This window comes from Poecilia reticulata, chromosome 11, assembly GCF_904066995.2.
Source record: "Poecilia reticulata chromosome 11, P_reticulata-male-v2, whole genome shotgun sequence".
Lineage (NCBI taxonomy): Eukaryota > Metazoa > Chordata > Actinopteri > Cyprinodontiformes > Poeciliidae > Poecilia > Poecilia reticulata.
The window spans coordinates 29,518,321-29,533,167 of NC_088840.1; the positions used below are offsets into that span (position 1 = coordinate 29,518,321).

General features: G+C 45.9%; 1 protein-coding gene across 2 annotated transcripts in view; it reads right to left on the reverse strand.

The window, feature by feature from the left end:
- Positions 1-323: 323 nt before the first annotated feature.
- The window catches only part of nudcd1 (NudC domain containing 1), a 16,416-nt gene continuing 1,892 nt past the window's right edge, over positions 324-14,847 (reverse strand). Inside the window, exons 3-10 of one of the 2 annotated variants that reach the window (XM_081612196.1) lie at positions 13,971-14,156; positions 13,059-13,242; positions 12,715-12,906; positions 11,432-11,639; positions 5,810-5,954; positions 5,037-5,153; positions 1,135-1,294; positions 324-653 (exon numbers count right to left, since the gene is read on the reverse strand). In XM_081612196.1, the coding sequence (XP_081468322.1) occupies positions 364-653; positions 1,135-1,294; positions 5,037-5,153; positions 5,810-5,954; positions 11,432-11,639; positions 12,715-12,906; positions 13,059-13,242; positions 13,971-14,156 (1,482 nt within the window). In that variant the 3' untranslated portion in view covers positions 324-363. Of the gene's footprint in view, positions 654-1,134; positions 1,295-5,033; positions 5,154-5,809; positions 5,955-11,431; positions 11,640-12,714; positions 12,907-13,058; positions 13,243-13,970; positions 14,157-14,847 lie in introns of both variants that reach the window. The other variant, XM_081612195.1, reaches the window with a different exon arrangement.

Below are 14,847 nucleotides of genomic sequence, written 5' to 3' on the forward strand. Positions count from 1 at the left end.
GGGCAGTTTGGAGAGATTTAGAATGATATGCAGGCAGAAACAGTAGGCCTGGGCAGCGTTTTACAGCATTTTACACCGTTTTGCAGCGTTTTGCGGCGTTGTGCAAAAGGCTGCGTGTTAGTGTGTGTGTGTGTGTTAGTGTGTGTGTGTGTTAGTGTGTGTGTGTTAGTGTGTGTGTGTGTTAGTGTGTGTGTGTTAGTGTGTTAGTGTGTGTTAGTGTGTTAGTGTGTGTGTGTTAGTGTGTTAGTGTGTGTGTGTTAGTGTGTGTGTGTGTTAGTGTGTGTGTGTGTGTGTGTTAATAAATCCCGTTTGTTGGAATCCAGTCAATAATTCTGATTATTTTATTTTCATTTTATTGAATCTTCACTTCTTATCGACCTTCAGGACAAACAGGCGGGACGAGGTGAGGACAAACAGTCTCTCGTTGGACGCTCTGAAGCCCAGGACCGCTGTGTCCGAGTCCAGGCTGGACACCTGTTGCTTGGCGACCTGTCCCACCTGGCGGCCCTGCTTCCTGTTGAACAGGACGGTTTCCACGGGCGACGGCTGGCGGTACAGGAAGACGCGGCGCAGACACTCACACAGCGCGGCGAAGGAGAAGTCCGGGGCGCAGGTGGAGAACTTCCTGTCCCGCTTGGACGCCTGGACGTAACCTGAGACGACAGAGACGATGTGAGGACAGAGACGAGTTAAAGGGACAGAGACGAGTTAAAGGGACAGAGACGATGTGAGGACAGAGACGATGTGAGGACAGAGACGAGTTAAAGGGACAGAGACGATGTGTCCCTTTAACTGATTATCGTTTAATCAAAAATATTAAAAGTAAATTTAATCTGCTTTAGTTCACATCAATCCGTGCTTCCTGCCCGGATCACTTCCTGCTTCCTGTTTCCTGCTGTGATGTCACCGCCGAGACACCAGGAGGCGCTGCAGGATACAAACATCTGGCACAAGAGCCTGAAACCCGACCCGGTTCGTCCAGGACCAGAACTCCCAGAAACCGGTATGGAAAGCAACCCAGGACATCTGAGGTTCTCTGTCCCAGAGGTCTAGTCCAAGTTTCTGCAGCCAGTCAGTGTGTGAAGCTTCTCTGGGACGAAGCTCAGGTCCAAACCGACCCGCTCAGGTCCTCACCCAGCGCGTTGAAGGTGGCGACGTGCTCCCAGAGGTCGCCGGGTCGGTCCGGCCGCGGCTGCCACACCAGGGCGTCCACATCGTGGCGCAGACAGAGACACGGCATCTGGGACGGGTCCACGTCCACGGAGAACAGGAACTGATGTCCACCCAGGTTCACCTGGAGGACAGGCGGGGACAGACACGTCCATCAGAGAGACAGAGACAGGAGCGGGTCAGAGGTCATGGAGAGGGTCAGAGGTCATGGAGCAGGTCAAAGGTCATGGAGAGGGTCAAAGGTCATGGAGCAGGTCAAAGGTCATGGAGCAGGTCAAAGGTCATGGAGAGGGTCAAAGGTCATGGAGCAGGTCAAAGGTCATGGAGAGGGTCAAAGGTCATGGAGCAGGTCAGAGGTCATGGAGCAGGTCATGCAGCAGGTCAAAGGTCATGGAGAGGGTCAAAGGTCATGGAGCAGGTCAAAGGTCATGGAGCAGGTCAGAGGTCATGGAGAGGGTCAAAGGTCATGGAGCAGGTCAGAGGTCATGGAGCAGGTCATGCAGCAGGTCAAAGGTCATGGAGCAGGTCAAAGGTCATGGAGAGGGTCAAAGGTCATGGAGCAGGTCAAAGGTCATGGAGCAGGTCATGCAGCAGGTCAAAGGTCATGGAGCAGGTCATGCAGCAGGTCAAAGGTCATGGGGCGGGTCGGCCCGTTGCTGCGATACGTCACAGCGTCGGCCATATTGAATGTGGCATCTCTGCCAGTAGCTAAAACAGGTAAACGTTCTACAAAGTATTTAAGTTAATTCATTTTCTCACACATTAATATATTTGACAATCAGAGAAATGACTAAAGACAGTTTCTAACTTTGGATGTGATTATTTAAATGTTTTCTGAATAAAGATGTTAGGGTTGATTTGATAGATTCTGATCTTTTTTATATTAATATTGATGAACAGAAACTTTCACAGTGTTTCATTAATGAATATATTTACATAATTTAATGTACAGAAACTAATAATTTTCCTGCATTTATTTTTTATACGTTATTGAGAAATTACTTTAGATTTATAAATCAGTCATTGTCAAACATTAAACTACATATTTTTCTTACTTTGTTCCAGAGATTAAATATTTATTACAGTTTGTCAACTATTGACAGCAGAGAGAAAATAATTCTAACAGTAAATTATTCTTATTTCATTACATAAGCTGTATTATAATACTTCATATTGAGATATTTACAACAGAAAGTGAAAGAATAAAACATTTATTCATTATACTGGGAACACTGGTCACAGTCTGCTGGTCACACTGGGAGAACTCCATGACTTCTGAGACGTCCTGGTTCACAGGCTAAAGCCAAGAAGAAAAGAGAAATTATCCCAAAGTGAAATAGAAAATACATAAATGTTTCCTTCACATTCATAAAAAGCCATTTTCAGCATGTTGGGCTCTGACTCGTAGCATCTTTATAGCTAAACACCGACATGGTGAAGCTGAGCTGGAAACAGACTGAAGACCAGCAGCTCCAGCTCTGATCCTGACCGACCTTTACTCACTAAATCCTCTGGTTTTTAATCAACTTCTCCTCTAACAGCCGTTTCTCATCAGCTCTCATTAGAAAACAGGATGAAACGTTAGCTGCTACGCTAACAATCAGCGGTTATATTAGCTGCTACGCTAACAATCAGCGGTTATATTAGCTGCTACGCTAACAATCAGCGGTTATATTAGCTGCTATGCTAACAATCAGCGGTTATATTAGCTGCTATGCTAACAATCAGCGGTTATATTAGCTGCTATGCTAACAGTCAGCGGTTATATTAGCTGCTATGCTAACAATCAGCGGTTATATTAGCTGCTATGCTAACAATCAGCGGTTATATTAGCTGCTACGCTAACAATCAGCGGTTATATTAGCTGCTACGCTAACAATCAGCGGTTATATTAGCTGCTATGCTAACAATCAGCGGTTATATTAGCTGCTATGCTAACAGTCAGCGGTTATATTAGCTGCTACGCTAACAATCAGCTGTTATATTAGCTGCTATGCTAACAGTCAGCGGTTATATTAGCTGCTACGCTAACAGCGTAGCAGCTAATTGTTCAGAAGTGAATTTCTGGCTGAAAGGGATTCTGATCTTTCATTCTTACCTGGGAAGGTAATGAGAACGAATCCAGTTTGTTTCGTAAAACACACAGAAGATGGTGACGCAGGACTAACGCTCAGTGACACGTCTATGTTATATATGTCTATATTCATGTCTATATTCATGTCTATATTATATATATCTATGTTATATATAGGTCTATATTCTATTATATATGTCTACGTTTCACAGCGTTTGTTTTCTTGTTGCTGTTCAGAGTTAAACTTGTAGTTGATCACAAATCAGTTTGATTTTTGTAGTTTTATTCTGGATTGGAGTGAACTGATGATCCTCAGTTATTGATTTAATTGGTGATTATTGATTATATATTGTGTTTTCTCCCTTTAGCGCTGAGCTAATTTCATATTCAGGTTCCTGAGGATCCTGATCGTCTCGCCGCTCGGCGACAGGCAGCAGGATGCAGCAATGCATCATGGGCTTTATTCCCTTCCAGGGAATTAATACTGAAACCCGTCAGCAGCTGACGGATCAATAGAACCCGATCAGAACCAATCAGGCGGGCCGGACTGGCGGCGAGTCTAACGGGATGTTTTACGGTCCAGATGTTTACGCTGAGATCATTCCTGGAATGACGAAGAGGAAGAAAGATGCTATCTGACCGGACCTCGTCATAAACCGGACCGGCCCAGATATGGGCATCAGAACCGTCTGGACCTGGAGCAGCTCCAGCCGACCACCTCATGAAACGCCACCAAAATATTTTCTGATCGTAAATATTAGTAAAAATGAAATCTGTCGGAATTTACAGAACCGATTATCAGTTTTTATCAATAAACCCATCAGACTGACTGAACCCAGTCCGACCAGAGGTTCTGGTGGACCTCAGAGGTTCTGGTGGGTTTCAGAGCCCATCCGAACCTGGCTCTGGTACCAGAACCACCCAATGCTTTCTGAACATCTGCTCCTCTTTTAGACCAATCACTAACTTTGCTCAAAGTCCAACCCGGCGGAGAAGGTTCTGGTCCTGGTTCTGGTTCTGGTCCTGGTCCTGGTTCTGGTCCTGGTCCTGGTCCTGGTCCTGGTTCTAGTCCTGGTCCTGGTCCTGGTTCTAGTCCTGGTTCTGGTCCTGGTTCTGGTTCTGGTCCTGGTTCTGGTTCTGGTCTGGTTCTGGTTCTAGTCCTGGTTCTGGTCCTGGTTCTGGTTCTGGTCCTGGTTCTAGTCCTGGTTCTGGTTCTAGTCCTGGTCCTGGTTCTAGTCCTGGTCCTGGTTCTGGTCCTGGTCCTGGTTCTGGTCCTGGTTCTGGTTCTGGTCCTGGTCCTGGTTCTAGTCCTGGTTCTGGTTCTGGTCCTGGTCCTGGTCCTGGTTCTGGTCCTGGTCCTGGTTCTGGTTCTAGTCCTGGTCCTGGTTCTGGTCCTGGTCCTGGTTCTAGTCCTGGTCCTGGTTCTGGTCCTGGTTCTGGTTCTAGTCCTGGTCCTGGTTCTGGTCCTGGTCCTGGTTCTGGTCCTGGTTCTGGTTCTGGTCCTGGTCCTGGTTCTAGTCCTGGTCCTGGTTCTAGTCCTGGTCCTGGTTCTAGTCCTGGTTCTGGTTCTGGTTCTGGTCCTGGTTCTGGTCCTGGTTCTAGTCCTGGTTCTGGTCCTGGTCCTGGTTCTAGTCCTGGTTCTAGTCCTGGTCCTGGTTCTAGTCCTGGTCCTGGTTCTGGTCCTGGTTCTGGTTCTGGTCCTGGTCCTGGTCCTGGTTCTAGTCCTGGTTCTGGTCCTGGTTCTGGACCTGGTTCTGGTTCTGGTTCTGGTCCTGGTTCTGGTACTCACCACCTGGGTCGGGCTGAGCGTCTCCCCGTCGAAGTGCGTGAGGCTGAATCCGTCGTCAGGGAAACCGTCGCATTCCTCCAGCTCCTGGTTGCTGCATGGCGGCTTTTCCCGCTCGCCGTTCTGGACACAGAGAAAGAGCCGGTTAGCATCTGTTAGCATCTGTCAGCATCGGTTAGCATCTGTCAGCATCGGTTAGCATCTGTTAGCATCTGTCAGCATCTGTTAGCATCTGTTAGCATCTGTCAGCATCGGTTAGCATCTGTCAGCATCGGTTAGCATCTGTTAGCATCTGTCAGCATCGGTTAGCATCTGTCAGCATCTGTCAGCATCTGTTAGCATCTGTCAGCATCGGTTAGCATCTGTCAGCATCTGTCAGCATCTGTTAGCATCTGTCAGCATCGGTTAGCATCTGTCAGCATCTGTCAGCATCTGTTAGCATCTGTCAGCATCGGTTAGCATCTGTCAGCATCGGTTAGCATCTGTTAGCATCGGTTAGCATCTGTTAGCATCTGTCAGCATCGGTTAGCATCTGTTAGCATCGGTTAGCATCTGTCAGCATCTGTCAGCATCTGTTAGCATCTGTCAGCATCGGTTAGCATCTGTTAGCATCTGAAAGGCTGGGCCACAAGGGTTCTGCTAGGAACCGGCCGGGCCGGAGACCCAGGCTGCTGCCACACTGTCGCCATGGCGACAGCTTGCTGCAGCGGCTCATCTCTGCCTCCCAGCTCTACATCCGCCCTCCAGCTGCTCTTCCTGAACATGGCGCTGCTCCTCACCGGGTCCTCAGAGGTCAGGTGGGTCAGGCGGTCGTGGATGAGCGCCACCTGCTGGTCGCTCAGCACCAGCTCCCCTCTCCTGTTCCCCAGTACCAGCTCCGGCCACATGGGTCCCTCACCGAGCTTCTGCAGGCTCACCTCCAGGCTGGGGGGGACACACACAGCTAGCTGTGTTAGCATAGTTAGAACAGTTAGCTCAGTTAGAACAGTTAGCATAGTTAGCTCTGTTAGAACAGTTAGAACAGTTAGCATAGTTAGAACAGTTAGCTCAGTTAGAACAGTTAGCATAGTTAGCTCTGTTAGAACAGTTAGAACAGTTACAGTTAGATCAGTTAGCATAGTTAGCGCTGTTAGCACAGTTAGCTCAGTTAGAACAGTTAGCATAGTTAGCACTGTTAGCTCTGTTAGCACAGCTAGCACAGTTAGCATAGTTAGCTCTGTTAGCACTGTTAGCTCAGTTAGAACAGTTAGCATAGTTAGCTCTGTTAGCACAGTTAGCACTGTTAGCTCAGTTAGCTCTGTTAGCACTGTTAGCACAGTTAGCACTGTTAGAACAGTTAGCATAGTTAGCACTGTTAGCACTGTTAGCACTGTTAGCTCAGTTAGAACAGTTAGCATAGTTAGCACTGTTAGCATAGTTAGCACTGTTAACACAGTTAGCTCTGTTAGCACTGTTAGCACAGTTAGCTCTGTTAGCACAGTTAGCACTGTTAACACAGTTAGCTCTGTTAGCACTGTTAGCACAGTTAGCACTGTTAACACAGTTAGCTCTGTTAGCACAGTTAGCTCTGTTAGCACTGTTAGCACAGTTAGCTCTGTTAGAACATTTAGCATAGTTAGCTCAGTTAGAACAGTTAGATCTGTTAGCGCTGTTAGCACAGTTAGCACTGTTAGCGCTGTTAGCACAGTTAGCTCAGTTATCTCTGTTAGCTCTGTTAGCACTGTTAGCTCAGTTAGAACAGTTAGCATAGTTAGCACAGTTAGCTCTGTTAGCACTGTTAGCTCAGTTTGAACAGTTAGCATAGTTAGCACTGTTAGCTCAGTTAGCATAGTTAGCTCAGTTAGAACACATATTGCTGCGCTAACCAGGACCTGCCATGAACACAGTGGAGGATCCTGAGCCTCGCAGGGCCACCAACCTGTCTGGAGCCACTTCACGGGTTCAGAGTAACACGACGGGCTGCTAGTTTGATAAAGACGCATTTCTTGGCTCAGCCTTTATAACAATAATACATATGATTACATGTGGTCTAATCATGAATGAGCTCCTGCGTTTCTAAAAATAAACATGTTATTATTTCAAGGTAAAAACATTTAATTGAATAATCTTTATTGGCAGTGCTCCCTGATGACAATGGCTATTTTTACAACTTGCTCCGCAGGCGACTGACAAGGTCCAATGGGGCGACCGGGGGCCGCGTGTTGGTGACCCCTGGTCCAGAACCACATGAAGCCGGTTCCACAGTGGTTCTTCCAGCAGCTGCAGAACATTTCAGGACCAGAAGACTAAAGTCTCCGACTGCTGGACCGTAAATCCAGCTAGCTGCTGCCTGCAGCAACACTGAAATGCTGCAACATGTCGCAGCAGAAAACATCTGCCAAAGCAATATTCAGCAGGAGCTAATGCTAAAGCGCTACACCAACACTATATTCAGCAGGAGCTAATGCTAAAGCGCTACACCAACACTATATTCAGCAGGAGCTAATGCTAAAGCGCTACACCAACACTATATTTAGCAGAAGCTAATGCTAAAGCGCTACACCAACACTATATTTAGCAGAAGCTAATGCTAAAGCGCTACACCAACACTATATTTAGCAGAAGCTAATGCTAAAGCGCTACACCAACACTATATTTAGCAGAAGCTAATGCTAAAGCGCTACACCAACACTATATTCAGCAGGAGCTAATGCTAAAGCGCTGTAATAACACTATATTTAGCAGAAGCTAATGCTAAAGCGCTGTAATAACACTATATTCAGCAGGAGCTAATGCTAAAGCGCTACACCAACACTATATTCAGCAGGAGCTAATGCTAAAGTGCTACACCAACACTATATTTAGCAGAAGCTAATGCTAAAGCTCTGTAATAACACTATATTTAGCAGAAGCTAATGCTAAAGCGCTGTAATAACACTATATTTAGCAGAAGCTAATGCTAAAGCGCTACACCAACACTATATTTAGGAGAAGCTAATGCTAAAGCGCTACACCAACACTATATTTAGGAGAAGCTAATGCTAAAGCGCTGTAATAACACTATATTTAGCAGAAGCTAATGCTAAAGCGCTGTAATAACACTATATTTAGCAGAAGCTAATGCTAAAGCGCTGTAATAACACTATATTTAGCAGGAGCTAATGCTAAAGCGCTACACCAACACTATATTTAGCAGAAGCTAATGCTAAAGCGCTACACCAACACTATATTTAGCAGAAGCTAATGCTAAAGCGCTACACCAACACTATATTTAGCAGAAGCTAATGCTAAAGCGCTGTAATAACACTATATTTAGCAGAAGCTAATGCTAAAGCGCTACACCAACACTATATTTAGCAGAAGCTAATGCTAAAGCGCTGTAATAACACTATATTTAGCAGAAGCTAATGCTAAAGCGCTGTAATAACACTATATTTAGCAGAAGCTAATGCTAAAGCGCTGTAATAACACTATATTTAGCAGAAGCTAATGCTAAAGCGCTACACCAACACTATATTTAGCAGAAGCTAATGCTAAAGCGCTGTAATAACACTATATTTAGCAGAAGCTAATGCTAAAGCGCTGTAATAACACTATATTTAGCAGAAGCTAATGCTAAAGCGCTGTAATAACACTATATTTAGCAGAAGCTAATGCTAAAGCGCTGTAATAACACTATATTTAGCAGAAGCTAATGCTAAAGCGCTGTAATAACACTATATTTAGCAGAAGCTAATGCTAAAGCGCTGTAATAACACTATATTTAGCAGAAGCTAATGCTAAAGCGCTACACCAACACTATATTTAGGAGAAGCTAATGCTAAAGCGCTGTAATAACACTATATTTAGCAGAAGCTAATGCTAAAGTGCTGTAATAACACTATATTTAGCAGAAGCTAATGCTAAAGCGCTACACCAACACTATATTTAGCAGAAGCTAATGCTAAAGCGCTGTAATAACACTATATTTAGCAGAAGCTAATGCTAAAGCGCTGTAATAACACTATATTTAGCAGAAGCTAATGCTAAAGCGCTGTAATAACACTATATTTAGCAGAAGCTAATGCTAAAGCGCTACACCAACACTATATTTAGCAGAAGCTAATGCTAAAGCGCTGTAATAACACTATATTTAGCAGAAGCTAATGCTAAAGCGCTGTAATAACACTATATTTAGCAGAAGCTAATGCTAAAGCGCTGTAATAACACTATATTTAGCAGAAGCTAATGCTAAAGCGCTGTAATAACACTATATTTAGCAGAAGCTAATGCTAAAGCGCTGTAATAACACTATATTTAGCAGAAGCTAATGCTAAAGCGCTGTAATAACACTATATTTAGCAGAAGCTAATGCTAAAGCGCTACACCAACACTATATTTAGGAGAAGCTAATGCTAAAGCGCTGTAATAACACTATATTTAGCAGAAGCTAATGCTAAAGCGCTACACCAACACTATATTTAGCAGAAGCTAATGCTAAAGCGCTACACCAACACTATATTTAGCAGAAGCTAATGCTAAAGCGCTGTAATAACACTATATTTAGCAGAAGCTAATGCTAAAGCGCTGTAATAACACTATATTTAGCAGAAGCTAATGCTAAAGCGCTGTAATAACACTATATTTAGCAGAAGCTAATGCTAAAGCGCTGTAATAACACTATATTTAGCAGAAGCTAATGCTAAAGCGCTACACCAACACTATATTTAGGAGAAGCTAATGCTAAAGCGCTACACCAACACTATATTTAGCAGAAGCTAATGCTAAAGCGCTGTAATAACACTATATTTAGCAGAAGCTAATGCTAAAGCGCTACACTAACACTATATTTAGCAGAAGCTAATGCTAAAGCTCTGTAATAACACTATATTTAGCAGAAGCTAATGCAAAGCGCTACACCAACACTAATTTAGCAGAAGCTAATGCTAAAGCGCTACACCAACACTATATTTAGCAGAAGCTAATGCTAAAGCGCTACACCAACACTATATTTAGCAGAAGCTAATGCTAAAGCGCTGTAATAACACTATATTTAGCAGAAGCTAATGCTAAAGCGCTACACCAACACTATATTTAGCAGAAGCTAATGCTAAAGCGCTGTAATAACACTATATTTAGCAGAAGCTAATGCTAAAGCGCTGTAATAACACTATATTTAGCAGAAGCTAATGCTAAAGCGCTGTAATAACACTATATTTAGCAGAAGCTAATGCTAAAGCGCTACACCAACACTATATTTAGCAGAAGCTAATGCTAAAGCGCTGTAATAACACTATATTTAGCAGAAGCTAATGCTAAAGCGCTGTAATAACACTATATTTAGCAGAAGCTAATGCTAAAGCGCTGTAATAACACTATATTTAGCAGAAGCTAATGCTAAAGCGCTGTAATAACACTATATTTAGCAGAAGCTAATGCTAAAGCGCTGTAATAACACTATATTTAGCAGAAGCTAATGCTAAAGCGCTGTAATAACACTATATTTAGCAGAAGCTAATGCTAAAGCGCTACACCAACACTATATTTAGGAGAAGCTAATGCTAAAGCGCTGTAATAACACTATATTTAGCAGAAGCTAATGCTAAAGCGCTGTAATAACACTATATTTAGCAGAAGCTAATGCTAAAGCGCTACACCAACACTATATTTAGCAGAAGCTAATGCTAAAGCGCTGTAATAACACTATATTTAGCAGAAGCTAATGCTAAAGCGCTGTAATAACACTATATTTAGCAGAAGCTAATGCTAAAGCGCTGTAATAACACTATATTTAGCAGAAGCTAATGCTAAAGCGCTACACCAACACTATATTTAGCAGAAGCTAATGCTAAAGCGCTGTAATAACACTATATTTAGCAGAAGCTAATGCTAAAGCGCTGTAATAACACTATATTTAGCAGAAGCTAATGCTAAAGCGCTGTAATAACACTATATTTAGCAGAAGCTAATGCTAAAGCGCTGTAATAACACTATATTTAGCAGAAGCTAATGCTAAAGCGCTGTAATAACACTATATTTAGCAGAAGCTAATGCTAAAGCGCTGTAATAACACTATATTTAGCAGAAGCTAATGCTAAAGCGCTACACCAACACTATATTTAGGAGAAGCTAATGCTAAAGCGCTGTAATAACACTATATTTAGCAGAAGCTAATGCTAAAGCGCTACAATAACACTATATTTAGCAGAAGCTAATGCTAAAGCGCTACACCAACACTATATTTAGCAGAAGCTAATGCTAAAGCGCTGTAATAACACTATATTTAGCAGAAGCTAATGCTAAAGCGCTGTAATAACACTATATTTAGCAGAAGCTAATGCTAAAGCGCTACACCAACACTATATTTAGCAGAAGCTAATGCTAAAGCGCTGTAATAACACAACCTCCAATGTTTGAAAGGACTGCAGGCTCCAGCTCCCCACCTGTTGCTGTCCCTGATGGTCCAGGCGCTGGCCTCGGGGTCCACAGACGCGTACAGCCGACCTTCCAGCAGCGGGGCGCCGCCCCGAACCCCGACGCTCAGGCTGTCCGCCGTCAGCCGGAAGCTCACGTCCTCCTTGGCCACGCCCCCAGGGAGGCGGACGCAGACGGTGAGGTCCGCCGCCGTCTGCTGCCAGAAGTACAGCGGATCTGGAACCGGAGCAGACCGGCTCAGGCCAGCAGCCCATAGTGGAGGCATTTCATTATATCACGTTAATTTATGGTCTGTGTCACTTTTTAATCAAAAACCATAAAACTGACAATAATTCGCAGCATTTTGCTGCTAAAGTATCGAATAACTGAGTTAAAGTCCAGAAACATTTTGATCTGTTTTCCACCATCGGGCTGGAGCAGACGGTTCATTCGGCTTCCTCAGAAATGGATGCTCACATTAGCATTAGCTGCTACATGCTAGCATCACTTATAGGCTAACTGCTTTCAGCGCAACCAGATCGCTGGAAGCAGAGAAGAGGCTTCGCTGCTAGCGCATGTAGCTGTGCGTCAGATTTATGGGCCTCCCAGAAACAAGTGAATTTAAAGGTTCCGGCTTGAGACAAAACAGGAACTCCCGGTCAACGGGGCGCCGGATGTTGCAATTTAGAAAGCAGCCTATGGCGCCACCTGCTGACCATTTCATGTGTCTCCAGTCCGAAGAGGCGATTTTAACTCACTAAAAGCAGAATTATTATTCCTGCCACGTTCCAAACTTCCGCTTGAACCAAAGTTTGGAACGAGACGCTGCCGTCTGGGACTCATGAAGTAAAAACCGATGGTGGCGGCTGGAAGCAACATGAAGCAGACGGTTCAAACTGGGAGGTTCATGTGCCCCCACTGCCCCCCTCTGCCCCCCTCGGCGGTTTGACAGTAATGTGAGTTTCAGTTCAGCGGCTGGAGAGACTAGAGATGATCTGTGGAGCTTCAGGTGTGGATATGATCATCTGAGCTGAACAGGCAACGCAGCCTGGAGAAGAAACACGTTTCATTTTGTTTCATTTCGTTTCATTTCGTTTCATTTTGTTTCATTTCGTTTCATTTCGTTTCCTTTCGTTGTTTTGTAAAATAAAGACAGATCTAATGCCACACTTTTAAGATTCTATTTCCACCTCCGTGTTGATTTTGTCTCTCAGATAAAATCAAGAAAAAAAGAGTTTGAGCCTGAAGAGAGCTGGAAGTGTTGACCTCTGACCTCAGTCTGACCTCTGACCCAGTCTGACCTCTGACCCACCTGCCTTCTCCAGCTCGCTGAGCTCCGGCGGCGGCGGCGGCTCCACAGGTCGGCCGTCGATGTGCGTGAAGACAAACGGTTTCTCTGCGGCCAGCATCAGCCCTTCGCCCCGCGGCGCCACGGCGGCGTAGTGCGGCACCGACTTCCCTCTCAGGACCCTCCTCTTCCTCACCTCGTACTTCCTCTCCTGCCCTGCAGGGGGAGACCAGCACACAGTGATGCTTCCATGAATGTCTGACTGCAGCTTCCAGCCATCTTTAATATCTGCGTTATTGATCAGGATGTCAGGAAGCTTCCTGAGAAACTCCCGTCTCCCCAGGGATGTTCTGGTCCGGTTCACCCACCGGGCCCGGCGGCGCCGCCCACCGTGACCCACTCCAGGGACACCGAGTAGCCGCTTCCTGTGGACTCCAGCGGCTCCTTCTGCACACGCAGCAGCAGCAGCTCCACGGAGTGACGGCCATCCTGAACGTGACAGACGCTGTGCAGGATGGTGAACGGCTCCCCCATGTGGTGGCTGAACAGAACCTGCAGGAAGTTCACCAAACCCAGAGTCAGAACTTTATCTATGTGACCCGGGTCTCTGGGGAGAACCGGTACAGAACCGGAACTTCCTAAAGCCCAAAACTAGCCCGATGCTAGCCCAGTGCTAGCTTCATGCTAACATGATGTTAACCCAATGTTAGCCTGATGCTAGCCCAGTGCTAGCTTCATGCCCTGATGTTAACCCAATGATTGCTTGATGCTAGCCTGATGCTAGCCTGATGTTAGCCCAGTGCTAGCTTCATGCTGAGATGATGTTAAGCCAATGTTTGCCTGATGCTAGCCTGATGTTAGCCCAGTGCTAGCTTCATGCCATGATGTTAACCCAATGTTAGCCTGATGCTAGCCTGATGTTAGCCCAGTGCTAGCTTCATGCTGTTAACCCAATGTTAGCCTGATGCTAGCCTGATGTTAGCCCAGTGCTAGCTTCATGCTAACCTGATGTTAACCCAATGTTAGCCTGATGCTAGCCTGATGTTAGCCCAGTGCTAGCTTCATGCTAACCTGATGTTAACCCAATGTTAGCCTGATGTTAGCCCATCGCTAGCTTCATGCTAACCTGATGTTAACCAATGTTAGCCTGATGCTAGGCTTAGCCTCAGATCTTCCTCATGGTTCTGGTGCAGCTCAGTCCGATGGAGCTAGCTATCGTTCCACATGCTGAGCTGTGATGAGGGGTCTGGGGTCGCGACCCCTCCACCTGTCTGACTCACCTCCCACCTGCAGTGGCCGCCGTCTCCCCTCCTGCCGGTGCGGAGGAGCAGCAGCCGCCCGGCGCCGTCAGACAGCGCCGCCCAGGTGGCCGAGGTGAGGCTGATGGAGGCGCAGAGCCGGTCCTCGGCCCGGCCGGACTCGGAACCGAAGCTGAACACCTCCTTGGGCTTCCCCAGAGCCGTATCCTGGAACCAGAACCAGAGCCAAGTCCAGTGAGGAACCAGCTCAGGACTGGCCACCAGTAACCCACATCCCAGAACCACCAGGCTGAGCGGGTCACAGGAAGCTGGACCTTATTGCAGATTTTTTCAGATCAGAGTGATGATGGTTCTGACCCGGATGGTTCTGACCCGGTAAAATCCTCATAACCTTCTGGATTCAACCAGTTTCTCCACCCAGAAGGTCTCAGGGAGCCTGATTGGTCAGAAACTTCCTGGTTTCTGACCAATCAGAGCCCAGAGAGCAGAGCGTGGTTCTGGTTCTGGAGAAACTGGACCTGGAGGTTCTGGTGCTCATCTGGAGAACAATCCGGGTTAATAATCTGGCGCTCCCATCAGAACCTCTGCAGCCCCTGATCCGATGCTGGAGCTGCTTCTAATTACAGCCTAGAGAACACGGCCATCAGAACCAGAACCAGAACCACAGATGGTCATCATCTCTGATTACAGCCGGACTTAAAGCAGCTCCGCAGCCGACCTGGATCAGAACCAGAACTCATTGCTGTAATCACTTATTGACTTCATTATCACCTGACAGATCCGGACCCAACAGAACTTCTTCAGAATCCTTTACATTAATAGCCCAGCTGCGCAGCAACAGCACCCCCTGCTGGACACTCAGAGCAACACAGCCTTCCCACTCCAGCAGAACCGGAGT